This window comes from Phalacrocorax aristotelis, chromosome 3 (genome assembly GCF_949628215.1).
Source record: "Phalacrocorax aristotelis chromosome 3, bGulAri2.1, whole genome shotgun sequence".
Lineage (NCBI taxonomy): Eukaryota > Metazoa > Chordata > Aves > Suliformes > Phalacrocoracidae > Phalacrocorax > Phalacrocorax aristotelis.
In genome coordinates, this window is record NC_134278.1 from 126390556 (window position 1) to 126405537 (window position 14982).

General features: G+C 41.1%; 1 protein-coding gene across 6 annotated transcripts in view; it reads right to left on the reverse strand.

Moving 5' to 3' along the window:
• Positions 1-14982, reverse strand: part of DISC1 (DISC1 scaffold protein) — a 216067-nt gene that overhangs the window by 132105 nt on the left and 68980 nt on the right. For all 6 annotated transcript variants that reach the window (XM_075089495.1, XM_075089494.1, XM_075089491.1 and 3 more), the window contains exon 7: positions 12768-13003. In XM_075089495.1, coding sequence (XP_074945596.1) covers positions 12768-13003 — 236 coding nt within the window. The remainder of the gene's footprint in view (positions 1-12767; positions 13004-14982) is intronic.

A 14982-nucleotide genomic window follows, 5' to 3' on the forward strand; every position in this document is an offset into this window, starting at 1 on the left:
TTAAGATCAAAATACCTCAAGCAAGCCAGTGCCTTTTAAGTATCTCATTTTAGTGACCTTAAAGGAAAATAGCTACTGAGTATGTTGAATTGTAATAACACAGTTGGAACCTGCTGAGACAATGATGTTCATAATCAGGAATGGTGTGCTGGCAAAATAAAGCAAGCCAATTCAACACAATAGGGGACAGAAGGAAGACTGGGAATACGAGTGGTCTGGTTCATACATTCCTCACTCTATCACAGCTTCCCACATGACCACAGAGGACACTAAATGTCATGATAAAAAGGATAATGTTTAAAAAGCCTTTTAAAGAATACTCTGAGAAGTTATGATTTACACACAGGAATTACAGGTCCTATGGAAGTGGCTTTGTTCAGAGGAAGGCTGACTAGCACAATACTGGGAAGAATGGCTTTCTACTAAAGGAAGGCATGTTTCTGAATGTCTTTCCTTCCACTTTGCTAGTATACTTCCCTTTGCATACCAGGCTATTGTGCATTTACGTTTTGCTTCTTCAGAAAAAATTCAAAGAATGAAAATGGGCAAAAGGCAAGTCATACTGGTCTCTACATTCAAGATGTATAAATATACATACTGCTTAAACAGAAACAGTTCCTGTATTAATAACAAAATATGATGCAGTGACCAAAAAAATGTAGTTAGAATGCAGTTTCCATAACTGCACAATAGAACACACCACACACGGTACCAGTGTAGAAGAAATAAATTAGTAAATAGTGTACTGGAAATTCTTATTTTCATACAGAAACTAAGCAGCCATCTCTGATCTCTGGCTGGAGAGACTGAAAGACAAAAGGATGCCCTTTAACAGCCAATACTCTTTCTTCTATTACTGTCATCTAAAAGATTATTCTGGATACTGGTATTTCACCTCCTACTGCCACACCACAATACAGTGCTTATGCAGAAAGCACTTTCATTTCTTTAAAACCAAGCACAAGTCAGAACAATTTAAAATTACCCATATTTGAATTTCTAATTCAAGAGTAACGGCCTAGAAGCCTACACTCAGGTTGTTTGCGTATGAGAAAACACAAAATCCCAGACTGGCAGGGGTTGGAAGGGCCCTCTGGAGCTCACCCCGTCCCACCCCTGCTTGAGCAGGCACCCCCAGAGCAGGGGGCACAGGACCGCGTCCAGGCGGGGGGTGAATGTCTCCAGGGAAGGGACTCCACACAATGGCTGAACACAATGGGCTGAATCCTCAATTCATGTGAATAGGTATTCCCTCCTAGATAAAATTATTATTAAAGGGTACTTTCTTGACTATCAGCAAATTTAAAGAGTTTACAGTACGTCTGAATTTGGCCCAGAGGAATGAGACTGCCTGCGAAGGATAACCTCATTCGAATGGTCACATCTTGCAGAAAGCATGACTTTTCCAACTATAAGTCTTTTAACATGATTCCTTCTCTGATTCTGAGTTCACAAGAAGCTGTCCTCTCTCAGATGATGAAAAAAATATATAAACCAAGCCCTACACTTGTAATCTTGCTTTTAACAGCAAACAGAAGCTGACCTTCCAAAAAAGCCTTTGTCCGGTCCTTTGCAAAAGAAATCAGAAGTGCCACTCGGGGAACATTTGGTGTAAACGTCTGCTACAGTCTTAATCAAGGCAAAAGTCCACCAAAAATCTTAAGTCTAGGGACTTCACTGGGCCTTTAAGAAGAAATCCACAATACAAAATCAAACCAAATAATTACTTTCTTGTACTTTCACAGTTCCCTTGATGTGTGCATCTCAGAAAGCTTTGAAGACAAACCAGAAAAAAGCTTTTGAACAAAACTGTACTTAGGAAGAGGCAGCTTTAAGCGAGACATGTACAACTAGGACTAAAAGAAAAAATAAGAACACACACTTGTACCCGAAGTTTTCTTGAGTAAAATCAACAGATTCATTATTACAGATACCACGTGCAGGTTTTTTTACGGGGACATGACCTACAAGGGTGTTGCCAGTCCTACACTTCTGTTCAATTAAGAATATTCAGAGCTAGCTTGCAATAAAATGCGCTAAGGTAAAACAGCACTTCCTGTTTTCTTTTTAAACTCTTCACCACGAAGTTTGATTCTACCTAATCAAGGGAGAGACTGGATAACAAGATTTTCATTTTATGTGATCTGTTCATAAGCCTGGCTGCGCTACAGTTCTGGGTATTACCACACCAGGAAAGCCATTTTTCAGTCAAGCACAGAAGTTCCTTTTCATCTTTGTGCAATGATCCACGGGACTTTACACAATGAGATTTTCACAGTAGCATGTCTATGTGTTGGGAAGCAAAATTATCCTTTAAACATAAGTCAGGGTTTTCCAAACAAACCCTGATTTTTCCTTAGACAATGCAGCCCACAGAAAATTGTAAGATGACAGAGCTGGTTAAACAATGATAAAAACAACAAAATTTCTGCTGAATTGATGCGGTGAAAATCCAATTTCTCTGTCTAAACTTGTCAGTGCTCTTGAGGCATGGACTTTGACACTAAAGAGGAGGAGAGAGAAGTTGTGTTTAATTCATACTGAAAATGAGATTTGTGGCAGTTACAAGGACTAGTCACCTGAATTAGAAGTAAAATGCAAAGCATCACCTTGGAAACCTTCCAAACTCAAAAATTAATCTGATCCGAGACAAAAATTATCAAGAGATGTACTTTAAGGTACAGGAGCATTGGACCTTCTGCACGTTTCAATCTACAGAGTTCTCCAAGGAGTACAAATGAGAACCCAAAATGATGCACCTAGCTTTGAACCACCAGGGAGCTGATTTTGCTCCAGCAATTTGCTCTTCTTCTAGCTATCATTTGCAGAGTAGTATTTCTTCAATGTTGCTTTATGTCAAGGATTGCTTCAATGCATGTGCACCCCACCCAGAATTTATCAAGGAGAACTAGAAGTACGCTTTCCCAGTGTCTTCGTAAAACCTCAGCTTAGCAATAAGGTTTCCCATTGACTGATGGATTGCTGGGTGACTGCACTTGTCTTTGTCGACTCTCAAAGAGTTGTACTTATATGAAGTGTACTATAACAACTCATCACCCTGCCCAGCAGCTCTTAAATACACAAGAACTCTAAACTAAGATGACCCTTATTTGCTGCAGTGTTGCCAGACACTAGCCCCAGTTATGGGAGGCTTGCAGAAAAATCAGGGCATTAGATGACACTTCAAAATTTTTTGTAAAAATTAAAAAAAAAAAAGAAAAAAGAAAAAAAACTTGTTAAATGCCCACAATAGAAGGACTGAAGCAGCACCTCAGTCTGCGTAGTATGGTAGATGTTTTTTTTTTTTTTTTGGATCACAGAATCATTAAGGTTGGAAAAGACCTCTAGGATCATCAAGTCCAACTGCCAACCCAACACCCCCAGGGCTCCTAAACCACGCCCTGAAGTGCCACATCTACACGTCTTTTAAACACCTCCAAGGATGGTGACTCCACCACCTCTCTGGGCAGCCTGCGCCAATGCCTGACCACTCTTTCATTGAAGACATTTTTCCTAATATCCAACCTAAACCTCCCCTGGTACAAATTGAAGCAGTTTCCTCTTGTCCTATTGCTTGTTACCAGGGAGGAGAGACCAACCCCCACCTCACTACAGCCCCTTTCAGGTAGTTGTAGAGTCATAAGGTCTCCCCTCAGCCTCCTCTTCTCCAGGCTAAAGCCCCCCAGCTCCCTCAGCCACTCCTCATAAGACTTGTTCTCTAGACCCTTCAACTTCGTTGCCCTTCTCTGGACACGCTCCAGCACCTCAAGGTCCTTCTTGTCCTGAGGGACCCAAAACTGAACACAGTATTCAAGGTATGGCCTCACCAGTGCCTAGTACAGGGGCACGATCCCTGCCCTGCTCCTGCTGGCAGTGCCAGATAAAAATCACTCCAACAGAAACAACCAGTTCACAGTCGCTTGAAGATGCTGCTGGTATATTTAATGATGATTCCAAGCTGAATTTTCATCACCATGTATTGAGAAACCTTCTGGTCCTATAACACACTATTCAGACAGCCAAACCGGCAGCCTGCTTCAACCAACCATTCGTGTGGTACTGTCATTTCCCACCCCTCTTCACCAGCTGCTGCCGCAGAGCGGTTGAGGCAGTTGTTGCTCCAGCTGTTACCTGAAACAGGAGCATCAGACTGAAAACAAAGGCATAATCAAAGAGCTATCTGCAGCAGCAGTTCATCACATTCAATCACTTTCCCCAGATTTTCTGATGTGTCAAGAGATCCCCATTCTTCTGTTACATCTGTCTGGAGTGCACAAAGACTAGAGCTTGCCCACAGCAGCTGCAATTATTCTCCTAAGAATAACAACCATTGTACTGCACTAACTGAAAGGGTCTGTCCCTGGATATTGTTGTTAGCTGTTTCTCTTTATTATATACAAATGAATTCAGTACCATAGATTATTAGGACAGCTGGTCATTTTTCCCTGAAGAGAAATAAATCTCATCATATGCATACCCAGAGGAATCAGCACATATGTGGCCTGGACTTTACAGGCTGCTACATCCCACTGGATGCTGTTCAGGCAGGAGAGGGAACCAGATGCTCAGCAGGTAAAACCAGATTCCTCATTACAGTGCACACGTGGGTCTCAAGTGGATGGTACTCAGCTTTCTGCTGGGACTTTTTCCTTCTATAATGTTGCTTGGAAGGATAAAAAACTGCCTCTAAGATTGCTCAAAAATACTCCAGATTGCTAGCAGTGGCTCTGTCCTCCAAGCTGGAAGACTTGCTCTCTTCCTTTCCCTGCTGTGTTTCCAACCCCTCCTGTTCCTCCCAAGGAAGGCCAGTGCCTACAGTGCGGGAGGAGACTTCAGAGAAGCCCTTTTTGCTCCCTACAACAGGGGACCCCACCGGCCCTGGTGGGATCAGTGTGAGCCACAGAACAAAAGACTTTGCTCAGACACAGGCGACTCGATCAAGAAGTCCTCTGCCCCAATCCGAAACTCTGGCAGCTGTTGCCCAACGACTTGTTTGCACCTTTGCAGAAAGCAAATTCACTTCATGTGCTGAAACACAGACATTGTATGGCACGCCAGGCTTTCAGTACACACTTGCTTCTAGAGTTGCCCCCACAAGTGAGAAAAAAAAGAAACAAAGCCACTTGCCCAAGGAGTCTACCCTTTAATCCCAGGCAGAGAACAAAGGTATGAAATTAATCCTCGGCAGACAAAATGGAGAGGAAAACACCTATCCATCTACAAAAAGAAAGCTGAGCCTCCTAATCAGTCAGATCACAAAGGAAAAGGCAGACCTCTTCTTTCACCTGTGACTTGCCTTAGCCTCTGACAAAAGCCTGCAGCCAACTTCTTTGAAAGAGCCAAGATGATGGGCTCCTCAAAACACACACCCAGCCGTGGGACTAGCTGAAAATGAGACAATCCTACTCTCAAAGCTCAGGTTAGGTTATGACATTTGACACTAAATTTGGAGTTTCCCCTCAGAAAACCCCTTGCGGCAGAGGAAGCTCACTGTGTGGCCAGTCGCTCCGAGGGAGGAGCTCTGGGGAATTTCCAGGGCAGAGTCCTCCCCAGGTGCCAGGGAACATCCTCTCTGGCTCTGCCTCTCTGCCGCAAGCCCACTGCTGCAGGTTTTGTAAAGCTATAGCACACAGAATAAAATTTATCATTAAACAAGAAGTACAGTTACAAAAACAGGGTACCATACTATCTTCATTATACCTAGCTATAGCAGCAGCAGTATCAGCTGGATTTTATGAACCCATAACTATATTTTGATTCATCTCATGTAGCATAGACAGAGACATGTTTTTTAACACAATTTTAAAACTGTTCAATGCAGTAGGCTTTTTAAAAAAAAAATCAGAGCAGCAAGAAAGGGCCGTAAGTCAAGGCAGTAAGGCAAATACTCAGTGATTTGAGCATCATCCTCATATCGTGGAAGATGATCTACCACTGACTGAAATTAAGCCGACACAAACAGGCCTGGGGGGGAACTGAAGCTGTCAGATGGCTTGAAGACTCCCATGCCCAAAGCTTGGGACTGGGACAGAAGTCAACAACAGGGAGGGCAATTTCTGGGGCTCTACAGCACTTCTTCACATGGTGTATTTCATATGCAAACACTGTATTTCAGTTTCTGCAGATCTGCAAAGCTAAAATAACTGAACTAGTGAGGTGACCGAGAGCTCTCTCTTCTTCACTCCTCTTAACTCCATGATGAAGCCCTAGCTGTGGTGGCCACAAGTTACCTGCGTTGTCTGCACATCTGACAGCTCAAGACGCTTATTTCATCAAGCATATTTATAAGAGGGGAAAAAACAGGGGAAAAGCTCTCTTCTCTCACTTATCTATTATACTTATTTGCATTCCTTTTTAATATTATCCCTTCCCTGGACTTTTCATATTTTACAGCAATACCATGTGGACAGATAGTGTGGTGTGGGGGGGTGTGTGAGAGATTTTAAAGAAGGGGAAGACCACCAAAAGATTGCCATCCCAAGCAGGTAACAGTAGAGTGGAAGGAGGCCAAAAGCTTTATCCTCTCACACAGCACAGGAGCAAGAATCTTATACAGATCAGACACATATGCACACAAACACACGTGCTTACACCACCATCGGTGAAATATAACTGTATCTGGGAGGGCAAGTGGCTATCAGGTAGGATAGCCACTAACAGCAGGAGGGGGAAAGCCTGGTCAGAAAGGCAGAAAGCCTTTCTGTCAAGGGAGCACCACGGGACTGCTGACATCTTCCCAGGGCAGAGACATGGTGCAGCATGTGAAAATCACCCACCAAGTGAAAGACCCAGAAGTAAATTAAGTCGCATGAAAAGGCGAAAGCAACAGTGACTTGCTGAAAATGGCTCCATGTACACCCAGGCCCAGCTACAACCTCCCCAGCACCAAATGAGGCCAGAAGTAGTTACATTATGACGCAGTGTGCTTAGAGGCCTACTAAACCATCAGGGTCTTCATGGTCCAACTCATAACACAGCGTAGGAGTCTCTCCTGAAAAATATGCAGGACGATTTTTAAAAAGTTTATATTATTTTGCCTCTAACCTACCTACCAACATCACTTTCTACCTGTAATTAAGCACTACTAAGGTTGTGAAATCAGGAAAAAGTGAAAGCAACCAAAAAGCTCCAAACAACCCAAAAACCCAGAAGTAAAGACTCTGAGAGTATCTGCCATTAAGAGTACAATTCAGTTCTCTGCTGTCCCACACACAGGCCCAGCAGTCAGGAACAATAGCAGCCTGTGCACTGTAGTAGAAACTTTTTGATGCTACAAAGCCATTTCATCCCTCTGCATTTTTAACTTGTGCTACCCTTCTATTCCCAGAGGATATTTTTCATAGGTATGCATTTTCACAGAAATAGCCGAAGAAAACCTCTAACCACATATTTAAAAAGGACTTTCCTGGACTGACTGCACGTTATCTAGCAAACAACAGATATCTTTCTGAAATAATAGGGTGCAATTTGTTTTGCTTCTTCAAAATACAATTCTTCAAAGCTAAGATTTTTGTTGAAAGGCTTATGTGAATAAACACGGCTGCATTCAGACTTCAGTAATTTCAACATAGCTTGCTAACTGCTAATTTGACTAGAAATTTCATGTGGCCGTATACTTTGAAGAACAAGAAAACGTGTACCAAGTAGTCTCTCCTAATGACAGTCCATTCTGAATGGTACTTTTCCTAAGTTAGTATGTGAAACTACGTATAAGTCTTTTTTCCCCAACTTTTCGCAAGTAAACAAGCTTCTTTAAAAAGAAAAAAAACCCACCACAAACAAAAAACCCAAACAAAACAAAAAAAACCCCGCCTTTTTTGGCTTTATCAGGCTTTGGCTTCAACTGAAGTTGCTGAATGCTTTGAGTATATTCCAACTAATAAGGCTTTCAACCCCCTGAGCATTTGTATTTCACTTTGAATTAATCTTTGTCAGATGAGCTCCAGGCATCACTAAAGCAGAGTGAACTGGTTGCATTAAAACTTCAAGTTGAGTTCCTTGCACCACTGGCCACAACAGTACTATAATAACTAATATACAGAATAGAGAATTTCCCTACCTTCAGAAGATCCCACACACCCACTATGGAACAAATTCCTACTAATTAAAAATTGTTCCATGGGAAAGGTGGAAGAAGAGGCAGAATATTCAAATATTTTGAAAGATATTTAATTGAATTTCTTTCTTTCAACCAACATTTAGTGCCCAGACAATAGTCCAGATGGAACTGTGCAATTTATTTTAAGGATGACATATTTTACAGTCACATGCATCTGTAGATATGGATAAAGCCAAAAGATAAAATGCTAAGTGAAACTAAATATGAACAGAAGTATAACAGACTTCCCCAGTTTTCACCGTGAAATTATAAGAAACAAGGAAACAATGGGTACCAAAGGAATAAGTCAAATAACTAACATGGTCTTATTTTATAATTAGAAGATTCAAGTTACACTAGTTAAAAACATATTTCTGAAATGGTGTCCTCTTCAGTAGAGGATACAGAAGTTATATATTTTGCTACCTTTTGCAATCTCCAGGAGAAAGTACTTCACGCCGAAACACTCAGGCCTAGTTTCCTCCGATTTCAATACGTGCCTTTAGTTAAAACACTAACACGTGTCACGGTGCACACAACACCAGCTGCTCCCGCCTTTTAAACACCTCTCCACACAACCCCACGCAAGTGAACTGAGCTTCTGCATTGCAGTTTCCTCATTTTATAATAATGATTACACCCTTCAGTTTACCAAGGGCCCTCAGGCCTGTCTGGATGAGCAAAATGCCCACATTCTGTGGTCCCAACCTCGATGTGAATCCCTGCCAAAACACAAGCTAATGTATTTGTTTGCACATTAACCAGGCAGGTTTTAACCTCGGCTTCCAACAGCCCTCAAGAAAGGGCCCAGGGTAATGCATCTAATATTTCTCAATTCTTCAAACTCAAGGCATGTTATGGTTTCTAAAAAAGGCTTTTTATTTTCAAAAAGTCTGCCGCATACTGAAGATAAACAATACAAAAGGCTTATTAATCTTCCTGAAAATAACAATGTTTGACAAGAAAAATAAGCTTCGAAATGATGCTCAGCCCAATGTTACACTGACTTGCTCTCTTGCTTCTGCACGCTTCTATCTTGGCAATTATTCTTCATTTAAAATGGTCTCTCACGTTCCCTGAAGTTTGCTTTAATAAGTTGCTATTTAATAGCATTTAGACCAAGAAAAGCAAAATAATTTGTATTTTATAGTGAGCTGCAAGCCACTCAATACAATTCATTATAGCACAGATTGTCTTAAGAGATGCTTCACATCAGCCCTGTATTATTCCCATGCTGAATGCAATTCGTGTACCCAACAAATAATTACGCAAAAGCACATTACAGCAGTACTTTACTGACTAGCACAATGCAGTTAGAATAAATACACAGCAAATACATAGCATCTTGCAACCCAACATCCAGGAGCTTATCATTTACAGCCCATCAATACTGAACAACTTGCTACATAAACACTGGTCTTTAGTATACGTGCAGGAGCAATAGCTTTATTTCGCACGCAGACAGCCCTAACTTTAGAATACTCAAAATTTTTTTTTCTCTGCAATGACTCATAAAATGAAGTGTATATTTCAAGAAAAAATCCCTTTCACATTAAATATTGGAAGACTTCGGAATTTAAAACTAATGTGCTGAACTGGCTTCATCAAGTATTGTAACCCATTACCTAATATACAATTGCCTTTCATAAGATTTACTGATTTAGGATAAGCCAATGCCATTGCAACAAGGGGAATTCTGGCTACATATGAGACAAGAAGAGTTCACAGCAAGGGTGGTGAAATGCAGGATGCCTAGCAAGGCTACAAAATCTCCGTCCTTGGAGATAGGCAAAGCTCAGACAATGGTGCCCTGAGCAACTTGATCTCGCTTCGAAATTGTGGCCCTGTGCTTTGAGCAGGGGTTTGACAAGATGACCTCCTAAATTACTCTGTAATTGTAGCACAATGTAGGGGATGCCCACAGGCACATAGGAAGCATACCCACACCAGATGTCTTACTGTCTGCTCTCTGTTTTTTCATCTTACAGAAAGAGAGAACCAAGCATGACTGGATGCAGACGTAAGATCAGTGTACTTGAGGTATGATGGACTGCACAGCTTTAAAAGGAAGACACCTACCACTTTGTTCAGTTTAACAGTGAGCCTAACTTTCACTGCTAATGAACCGCAACTGTTGCAGGAGCATATTCTTCCCCTCAGCCCTTCTGGATATACAGCCTGCCCTGAAAGCAAAAAGTGGCAGAGAACCCATGTGGGAAATGTGCCTGCTGACCATCACACAAGCGCAGCTCTGGGATGCTTTCAGCCACCTAAAATAGCAAGTGGTTTGGGAGAAGAGATTGGAGAACCAAAGGCAAGGAAGGGGCCACCATGATAAAATCAAGCGGTTCAGTCACACAGCTATATGGGAGATTTCACTCTGTGCTCCCAAGGCAGCTTGTGCATTTTTCAGTAGAGCAGCAGGCACAGCATCACAACGCTTGGGCAGATTTTGAATGGGATTTACCAGACCAAGAAGCTACATCACGTTGAGAAAACACCTACAAGGTGTTTTTAATTCAGAAAGCGCCACCATCTCCTGCAGAGAGGACAGAAGCTGCTGAAAGGCAGTGAGTCGTACCTTGCTTCTTTGAAAGGCTGCATCAGCCAGGCTGTGACACATTCCTACCAGCTCACTCTGCTTTCAAGTTGGGAAGGAAAAAAAAAAAATTTAAAAATCTAGCACTTATCGATGGACAGTAGCCAGCTCCCTCAACAACTGTGACCAGCATGAGGTCTCTCTCTCATCTCAGCTGAGTGCTAGAACCTTCCCCACTTTCACTCTCCCAGAGTCAGATGATCTCTTGCCTGTTAGCCTTCCGGCCTTTTGCCAGATTTCTGTTTTTGCATTCCTGGATACATTAAGGCCCAGCTTAGGAACTGTGATGGAGCACACTCCCTGCCAGGACACTGAAATCCTTAGCAGGTAAGGGCTTGCTCTGAGGCTGTAGGTTCAGATCCAGACAGGCTGCAGAGGACCTAAATGCAGAGCTTCCACGTTCTGAACCAAGGACTCTAGCTTCCACACGATCATGCCATAGGCGGGCATCTACACCATTGCCATTAGTTCTGGTCAGAAAAGGCTTTGGGGTTTGACAAGAGCACACAACTATAACCTGAAGTAGAAGATTTAAACTGTTCCCAAAGGCTGTCAGAGTTGCCTGCCTAAGCGTGTTTACTTGTGCAGCCCAAACCGGCATTTATCTGTCCCCAGTTGCAATAGGGGAAGTCCAGCTATGGTAAAGAGAGCAGAAGCACCAGATCCCAGTGACCCAAAGTTGATCAACAAACAAAACTAATACAGAAAAGTTCGATTCGAGGCATCTTTTAAAAATGAACAGAAAGAAATTAATTCTAAGTCTTCATTAAAGTTCTGAACGCACCTCAAATAATGAACGCCTGTATTCCCTCAAGTAACTGTGTTATTTGTGGTGCTGGTTAGCAAAGAACTTTGAGCAAGTTCTTCCTGAACCAGTACTAACTTGAATCTTCAGGAAATTATTTAAAGACGAGTTCAGTGCAACTCAAATGTTGCATTGGCAATGTGAGAGACAAAAAATCTTAATATTCTTTCGTAAGCAAATCCAAAGCTAAGAGAAAACTTAAATCAAAGCACAGCTTCTCAGACAGACTGCTTGAGACCTTTTATTCCTCAATCGCAGAAACACAGGTATAAGATACTATTAAAAAAACCTAAACTTAATTCAAGAAACTATTTCCCATAATCTAATTTAAAATTTTAAACGAGTCTCAAAAGAGAGAAATATGTCCTCTATGAAATGTTCTGCTGACTTAAAAAAATCTGTATAAATTAGCACACATGAGCAGCTATTTCTCATGAATGTTAATATAACCAAACTAAATCCAGTAAACATGAAGGGAGAAAAAAATTGCAAGCCATAGAGTTATTGCTTATCTGGAAGAAATGCAAGTTAGGATAAACAAGAATTTTATTTTGTCCTGATGACACAGCAGCAGTAACACTTTCAAAGTTCCATCGCCAACGTCCCATTGACTGCCAGTAGAGTGTAGGCCCTGAAGCCTTTCTATTGCTTTTGTAAATAAAGATGAGGTTATTTCCGAAAGGTTAATAAAAGTAGCTACTTCTCCATTTAAAGGAACCAGACACTGTGCATTTAACTGTAGGTGTTCCAAAAGTCTTCATGCTTTACCCCTTCCCCCACTACCTTGAGTCTACTATCGGAGCCTAACACTCATCACATCGGACTTTATTATGATTGGAAGTTCACCGAAGCAAGAAGCATCTCTAATATTTATTTGGATGGTGCCTAGTACACACTTCCAGGCTGTGAGAAATATTTTGTAATTATTGCATTAACACGCTTGGGAAAAAATTCCACCAGTTAACAAGAAATAGTTTAAACTGGTGATAGGTATTAACAGTTAATAGATACATATGCTTTCTGTAGGTGGCTCTTTACCATAAAAATATTAAGTGCAAGACCTTCAAATAACTACAAAGTCTTCCTTCCTGAGGACGTACATTATTATTAGAACTTCAACATCTATTCTTAGAAAATTTTAAAGCGTTTGAATCCAGCTCATTACCTGGCACAATTATGAAGAAAACAACTGACAAGACAATTCAACAGTACAGGGGGAAGTTACAAGACTTTACATCACTGACAACATTGTGAAATTTAAATACCTCTTTATTGTCCCTGGAAGATCCAGACTGAATGGAATTTGACAGGAGGACGCTAAAGTGTCATCCACAGCCTTGCTTATTTCCTGTAGTTCTCTCAAAGAAACGCAGCCAAGTAAAGCAGTCAGTTCACAGTCCTGTGACTGAATAAGCCTATCTTGTTCTTCAATTTCTCTCCTTAGCTGTTGGTCTTTTGCTTCTAATATGGCCAGTCTTGCTCGAAGGTCTTCAATTTCTTTCTGCATGAAACAGAAACCTGAGTTTACTATGAACCCTGTTAAAGAACCCCCTCTGCCTCTAGGAAAATGCTGTACCAGTCTCAGAAGTAGCGTGAATTAAGGTTGTCCAATTTAGCATAACATTAAATGAGTAGGCATCCTTTTTTGACACACAAAAATTCTTACATCTATTGTATTTAGAAACTCTAGTGCTTCCACAGTCTGAAATTCCCCACCTCCATTTCAACACCAAATTTCAGGTTCCTCTTCCAACACTAAGTGCCTTCTCAAATACATGGGTATTTCCCAAGTTAAAAGCTTCCCCAAAAAACCCCCAACATCTCAGTTTAACCATGACAACAGAATCTTGCTACAGACTGGCAGCTAAAGTGATCAACCACCTGTCCTCCTGCAGAATATCCGCGCAATGGGTCCTCTAGGCTTCCAATCCAACATCAGGCACAGGGTGCAAGTGGTAAATCACTGTCTGGCCAGTCTTTTTGACTATTAATATCTAATTTGAATTAAAAGGACAAAATCCCTCGACTTAGAATGACCAGAGCTTCAACCTCAGCTGCACTCATCTTGCCAGAAGTCCAAACCCCATGCATTATGATACCGATGTTTCTTGCAAGAGCACATTTTAATTTTTCCTTAAAAGCCTAACAGATAGCTTGCACCCAAGGAAGGAGCACTTCATGAAGGAGTCTGGGTTGCTGAGTTAATAAAGTTATTTAACATACGACCTTTGCTCACTTGTCCCAGAATTTGAAAAGTTTTTTTAAAAAAAAATCAAAGGAGAACTAGTTGAATGCCATACTGGCGACTGCCGTACAGATTCTATTCCTACATTTCTTACAGTCCCTGTGAAATTTTGCAAGCCACTTAAATCTATTGCCTCAACACACAGCCACAGACTGAATGTTCACCATTTTCCATACAACCAGCAAGAGAAGTCTCTGAAGTGCTATCTATAGACTCTTTAGAGAAATCAAAGCGCATAACTCTGTGCTCTGACCATATTCAGTCCAGCTAAAAAGGAAAATGGGAAAAAAAAACAAAACAGAAAAAATCCCACCAAACCTTTTTCAAGTAAATAACTAGGCATTACAAAACTGACATTCGTAACTACCATATAGCTTTTTATGGCAATACACTACTTCATTCTCTAGCTATAAAACAGCAGTAAGAATCTCTTTTCACCCAAAACGATGTTATGGAGATAAAATTAAGTGGTTCTGAATCACTCAGATGCCATGCTGATTAATGCTGTAAAAAGAGACCATTCGCAAATTAATAAATCTGCATCCAAAAGAGGTTTGAGTGGCATACTGTAAAAGGGTTCTGGGGCTGAATATTGAGTAATGAAGATAAAATGGTATTCTGAATATCTGAACAAGCACTCTCCATCTTCAGCATGATACGAGGCAGGCATCCAGGGGAGGGGGGAAATAAATAAATAAGCATGCTCATACAATTAAAGATTCTCATAAAACATACACAGTATGCACAGATAACCGACTTTGGCATTTCTTTTCTTTTGAGTGCTACACTTTGAAACCTTAACATTCTTTTAATGTTTTCAATGTAATTTAAGTAAAGTTTAGTTCCCTAATGCTCATTTTGTCAACAAACATTTTCAGGTTTGCTGCACTGCAGCGAGCTCCCTGAGTATCACTTTAAAAAAAAAGAAGAAACAGTCCTTGCAGGTTCAAAGGTTGACTGGCTCAAAAACTTCAACTTATATTAGCGCTGTGCACTAGATTCATCAATTATTGTCCTCCTTTTTTCGTTTTAGATTTAGCAACAAGAAAACAGAGTGGCCCGTGTTTCAACCCACAGGCATTTGTCGAGGACAGAAAGGTCAGCAGGCCAAAAACATCAGTTTTCTTTCTTTCAGTCTCAAATTAGGCTTTTAGTGCGCACAAAGGACAATTCTGTCGCTGTGTTACTGGTTTGGGAACACTGCCAAAATCTTAATAGGCCCTACTTAATACAAA